General features: G+C 41.4%; 1 protein-coding gene across 1 annotated transcript in view; it reads right to left on the reverse strand.

Moving 5' to 3' along the window:
- Positions 1-5,806, reverse strand: part of MYL1 (myosin light chain 1) — a 42,828-nt gene extending 37,022 nt beyond the window's left edge. The window contains exon 1 of the mRNA XM_066636728.1: positions 5,678-5,806. Coding sequence (XP_066492825.1) covers positions 5,678-5,806 — 129 coding nt within the window. The remainder of the gene's footprint in view (positions 1-5,677) is intronic.
- Positions 5,807-6,416: the final 610 nt, after the last annotated feature.

The raw sequence follows: 6,416 nt of genomic DNA on the forward strand, positions 1-6,416 counted from the left end.
ATGAAGCAGTAGCCATTTTGGTGTTCCTGCATCAGTAGGCAGGAGGAGAATTGGACTGGCCTGGATGGAATGTAGCAGTACTTTTGATACAGAGATAGGACCCAGCCCTGTACAATTTTCCAGTGCTGGTGCAGCTGTGCTAATGGGGTGTGCGCTGCATCCTGTGGTGGGGGGCATTCACAGAGACCTCCTCATGGTAAGGAAGCATTTGTTCCCTGATGTTGGGGCTGCATTGGAGCTGCACCTGTGCTGGAAAGTTGGATAAGATTGGGCTCTTACACTCCCAAAGATATAGTAACTTTGTTCTTACATTTTCTGTTGGTCATTGGGTTATAATCTGGTTTCAATTTATGATGAAGATGTTGATGATGATGATTAGTAGTAGTTGTAGTATTCAGCACGGTTCATAATACCATTCAAACCATACAATTAGATAAACAAACCTATTTAAAAACTTGAAAACAAACTAAAAAAACAAGGTGGTAGAAAGGTACTACAAATTCAGGGAATCACAAAGGTCTCACCACATGGCAGAAGGCTGTCAGAGAAGGGGAAAGAAGTCTCTCTGGGCAAAGAGTTCCTTCTACAGCGTGGGTGCAGTCACAGAGAAGACCGTTGCTTGTTTCAAACCTCAGAAACTGGCAGGACACTGAAGGGCCTCACCAGGTGATCTCATTGTCTGGACAGGTTTAGATGAAAGGATGACTATCTTTTAGGTATCTTGGTCCAAAGATGTTTAGCTTGGAAGGTAATCACTAGCACTGGATTGGCCAGTTAGCATGTGAAGCTGTTGTAAACAGGAAGTCACATGCTCTGCAAAAAGCCACTCAGGCTGAAGTTCCCAGACTTTTAAAGGCAGCCCCTTTAGAATTATACTGCAGGAGTCCATTATTGTTCTAAGGAAAGCTTGTGTAAGTACAGGCAGATCTGCCTTCTCCACAAACAGGTGCAGGTTGCGCACCAGTCTGAGCTGAGCTAAACTACTCATGGGCAACCCCAGACAAAGATGGATCCAGGAGCACTCCCAGATTGCAAACCTGAGTAGTCAAGGGAAGAGCAACACCATCCCAAACAGGTTGAATTCCTGATTTTGGCTCAGCAGTTGTACTGAACAATTAAGGCCCAAATCCTAACCGACTTTCCAGCACTGACATAGCTGTGCCAAGGGGGCATGCGCTGCATCCTGCAACTGGATGGAAGTCACAGAGGCCTCCTCAAGGTAAGGGAATGTTTGTTCCCTGACCTCAGAGCTGCATTGCCCTTATCCCGGTGCTTGAAAGTTGGTTACGATTGCACGCTAAATCTCTCTGTTATCTAGATTAAGTATCAATTTGTTTTCCTCATCCAGTCCCAGGCACTTTGTAATATTTTGACAGTCTCTGTCAAAGGAAAATGAAAAGAGAGCTGGATGTCATTAGCATCACTCTTAATCCACATGGACAATCTCTTCAGTGGCTTCAGGAAGCTACTATAGAGATAACAGGTAGGTATTAAACATCATAGGGGACAATAAAGAACTTTGTAGAACTCCATAGGTCAACAGCTAAAGAGCAAAGCAACAAAACTCCTCTCCCAGCACTTCCAAAAGGAACTGTCTTTAGAGGAAGAAGTAGAACCACAGCAGAGTGTTCTCCCATCCCAGTCAACAAGTTAAAAAGGTATATCTGTGTGTACTTTGTCTGACAGGCTGCACTTGCTTGTGGGAAGAATTTCACCTGCACTGCTGTCCTATGTGGTAGTTACGAAGGATATGATATACTCAGGAAGCTGAGAGTCTCTCTCTCTGTGGTGTGTTTGTGTGTGTGTGTGTGTGTGTGCACGCGCGAGTGCAAGTGTGTATGTGTCCCTATACATAAAAGTACAGAAAATGCATACGTACATACATAGTATAAGACCTATTTAACTGGAGCTGTATCTGTCACAAAAGAGTATTTATGGAAATTGAAAAAAACCTTTTAAGAAACCAGCGTACTTTGAGACTGCAAAATGTACAATATGCTGCTCTCAACATATGTCCCAGTTCCATTCTGGTGGTCTGTCCAGAAATATACGTATCTTGAACTATCTGGCTCTTGCTGGCCCTGTGCTATCACACCTGCACAAAAGCACCACAAGGGACGTGCTGTGTCTGCACAAAAGCGCCAACAGAGCCACCCATAACTCAGAAGTCTGTACATACATCTGTAACTCCTGAGCCTGCATATTAATCAAATGTCATTATTAATGTGCACTCCTGCTAATTTGCTGTCCAACAGGTGGTGCTAGAAAGTAAGACAAGTAGGAGCACCTTCAAAAAACCTGCATGAATTCTGTCTGTCTTGACTGAATTCAGGGCTGAAGGATTAGTGACTATTAAGCAGGAGGGGAAGCTCCAACAATATGTGATCATTTAAGAGAATACTGAAAGAATTCTAAATATTTTTTAAGCTGTCAGCTTTTCTTGTGTTCATGTAGCCTAACACAGTATTTGGTTTTACAACACTAAATAAAAAATGTTGATTTTTTTAAAAGCCAAATGAGTTGTGATTATGATTATGTAAAATGAATGTTATTTGAGGATTTTCTTCTATAGGACATGCAGAACAGGGTTGCGTATTTCTGCATCACAAGCTCACAAAATGGTCATTTCCACTGTAAAAGGAAATAGCTCTTCATCTGAGTTGTCATCGCTTACTAGCAGGGGAATAATTCGTTTAAAGCAATCCTGAGGCAAGATGCATAAGAACAGTGGTCCATGAAGCTCAGTAGCTGGGATTGTCCTCTGCTGTCTGGGCCTCAAGCAAAGGACTTTGTTCAGCCCTGCAAACTGAAATGACTGGGAATGAAACAATTTGGTGCAGCTCTTGACTAACTTACTTGGGAATATTTTTCAATGTGGATATGCCCCTGATGAACTCCTCCAGACATTTCTGGAAAGGCCTGTGAAACATTGCACACCTTATTAGGGGGTCTAAGATGAACATCTTACTTACGAATGTTCTCAGAAATGTAAATGACTATAATGCTTGGCATCTTATTCATTGGGATGGTTCTTAGACTTGGACACCAGACTCTTAATGTTAATCCTTGGAACTGCAACCATCTCAGTAGTGACCTTGGCCAAATGTCTGTGCCTAAGTTATGAGGATAAGAATATTCATGTACCTCACTGAGGTATTGTGAGGATAAGCAGTTTCAAACGCAGTAGAGAACAAGGCCATATAAGTAAGAAGTCAGCTGAAGAAAAGTTGTGCTACAGTATAGGATGGGGAGACTGGAACTGACCTTCAGTGCTTCCAGCTCTAGGAGCAAGTAGAGCTATGTAAGGTGAAAGGATGTCTGCCTTATTTGTAAATAGTAAGGATAACAACTCATAGTTTTCTCCTATATAGTGTTGTTAGCAACTAGTTAAAAAGTCTTGGGCTCCAAAACTAGGATATCCTTTAACAGTGATTAGTGGAGATATGAGTTCTGAGCCTGAGCTACGAGTTGCCAAGACCCTGGTCCAAATATCAGTCATACACTTCCTGGGTGGCCTTGCCAAGTCCCTGTTCTCTCTCAGTTTCAGCCTTACTCTTCCACCTGCAATACCAAGATAATGATGCCCACCTACCTTATAGAATTGGTTAAGGATACCTAAGACGCCCTGTATCAAGCATTTTGAACATTCAAACATGCAGCACAAATGCTAAGTCTTACTACACAACTTTACAACATGCTTGTTTAATAATTTGAGAGGTTTCTCCACATACAACCCAGCCAAGTTAAACGTCAGCATTGTTGTTTCTGTGCTAGTGAATTAGGTATTCCAGACCAGGATGCTCTGATGCCTGCCACAGAAGGTCCACCTGTGCCCCGGAATGAATCTCTCAAGTAAGAAAAGAGTCGTCAGGCCTAAAGAAGAGGGTCATAGAGGGCTGCCGTGATGACTGAAATCACAGCATTCCGTTTTTCAGATGATAAATATACTGCTAAGGATATTTCTGTAATGATAAATTAGTCAGAGCCACTAGAGTTGAAAATTCTATTTTCTCCTAATGAATTGAATACATGCAGTCATCATACTAATGTAAATTACTTTAGAGGGGAAAAAAATCAGCCTGCATAACTCAGTGTTCATGAAGTGCACGATCAAATCTAATTGTAAAAGAAAAAAATACACCACAGATGGCCCATTTAGAGCTCAGTATGCTCTGGGTTCAATTTTGAGCATCTATCCCTACCCCCACAAATCTTTCTGTTTGTTTTTTTTAATCCACCCAGTTCGATACAGTACCACTATTGTTCACATGGTGCAAATCCAACACTCAGATTTTACTCTGACCCACCCAGTATTTGGTAAAGATCAGCAGTTTGTGACTGCAGAATTAGTAGTGAATGTCTCTAAACCACACTGAGCCAGTTAAATGTATTAGAATCCATTAAAAGTATCTTGTGGTTCAGATGAGGAGCTCCCACAATTGCTGCTAACCTTGCAACATTTTTCCCTCTTTGGTTCTCCATATTAGGCTGGATTTCTTAGGTAGAGTTTGCTAAATTCGTACCATGATAAATCAAAGTGGGGAAGGTGGGGTGAGAGAGAGGTTGGGAATGATGCTTCACTTGGACAGGTTCAGATAATCTGTTTAGCTGGGTCTTTCCTTCAGTCCTCTTTACGCACAGAGTGCTCCCTGACAGGTTGCACTTTGTCCCAAGCAAAGCAGAAACTGCAGTGCATAAAGTTTTAATTCAAGCATGCAACAACTGAAGCTGGCACACATCAGCTCTGAAATGACAAACAACACTCAAAGGTTTTCCATATTAGTTAGCTGGTTTAACTTCATAGCAACTTGCAGTGAACGACAAAGATGAAAGATGTAATCACTGAAATATCGCTCTTTTCAGCTTAATTTTATCTAATCAAGCATCCTCGTTTGTCCTAATTTCAAAGATAAAAGAAAATGCTGCTTCTCTTTATAAAGAATAACACCACAGTCCTATGGATGCCCACTCAGAAGTAAGTCCCCTTGGGTTCAGTGGGGCTTACTCTCAGGAAAGTGTGTTTAAGATTGCAACCTAAGGCTTCAATCCTATGCTCACTTTCCTGGGTGTAAATTCCATTAAACACAGTTGGGCTTACTTGTGAGTAGACATGCCTAGGATTGCAGTGTTAGTAAAGCACTACATCCTGAGTGACTACCTCATCACATATTAAATGTACATATAATATCTTCAGAACAAAACTTGCAAAATAATTAATCTTTATAAAATGGTACTTAAAGAGAAGAAACAGTTCAAATTAATTTTGTTATTTAATTAATTTCAGCAGTGTGCTGTGACTTTTGAAGATTTTTGATGTATCTCATAATCTGGGCACATACAAATTTAATTGAGAAAGCAATAATTCAGGCCAAATTGAAACAGATTAGATACCAGATTTAAAACAAAACATGACCCTTGGCTACTAAGTCAAAATGTTCTAATCTGCCAAGCTCAGCCAATGAAATAAAATATCTGCTGTGCCTTTTTTTTTCTTTTAAATTCAAATATCTCAGAAAAAGGAAGAAGCCCAATTTTTGTTCCAGCTCAGTTCCATTTACGTCTTAAGCCAATTAAAAAAATACAAAAATATTCTTCCAGGTTGCATTAAGAGGCTGCCACTATCCTATTCTAGTTGGAGAGAGGACTTTTCAGTGACCACCCAAGTTCATCTGTGTACCTTGATGCTGGAGAGATCAATTGGTGGTTCTTTAGGTTTTGCTGGGGCTGGCGCTGGTGCTGGCGCTGGGGCGGGGGCTGGCGCTGCTGCTGGTGCTGCAGCTTTCTTAACGTCCTTCTTTGGTGCCATTTTCTTTTCTTTTTTGTAGTTAAAAGGTGCCCCCAAAAAAACCTTATAAGAGATTCCTGGATGAGGAGTTGTGAGTGGTCAGGATGATCTACAGCCCAGTGCCTTGGAGGTAGACCCAGTGTGTTCAGCACCATGAGGGCATATATATATTTCACTTACTGCCTAATACAATCTTGGTAGTTGCAGCTGGATTGGACAGTTCGCTGGTCAAGGGGGATGTCATTCTGAGTCAGGCTATAAATGGAAGATAAGGGGGTCAGAGCTCTTTCAGATCAAGGGGACTCCAGTGCCCTATTTTTTTTAAAAAAAGCATCCAGTGCATTTTTGTAATAGACAAAACAGGAGGGAGGAATATGACAAAGCCAGTTTCGGGTCTCTTGTTGACATTCAAAGGCAAGATTGATTGACACTTTTTTTCTTGGGAGAATTACAGTTCTGCTGGTTGTAAATCTTATTTTCCATGCCTGTGTGTCATTATGGAGGGGATTGAATTTCCAGATGGAATTTTGACTTTAAGGGTTGGGAAATGATCACCAGTTTCCATCCACCCTGTCTTTCCCTCCCCCTTTCCTCCACATCATATTCCCCCTCCTTCATTTACTCCTCCTCC

This window comes from Tiliqua scincoides, chromosome 1 (assembly GCF_035046505.1).
Source record: "Tiliqua scincoides isolate rTilSci1 chromosome 1, rTilSci1.hap2, whole genome shotgun sequence".
In the NCBI taxonomy this organism is placed as follows: Eukaryota; Metazoa; Chordata; class Lepidosauria; order Squamata; family Scincidae; genus Tiliqua; species Tiliqua scincoides.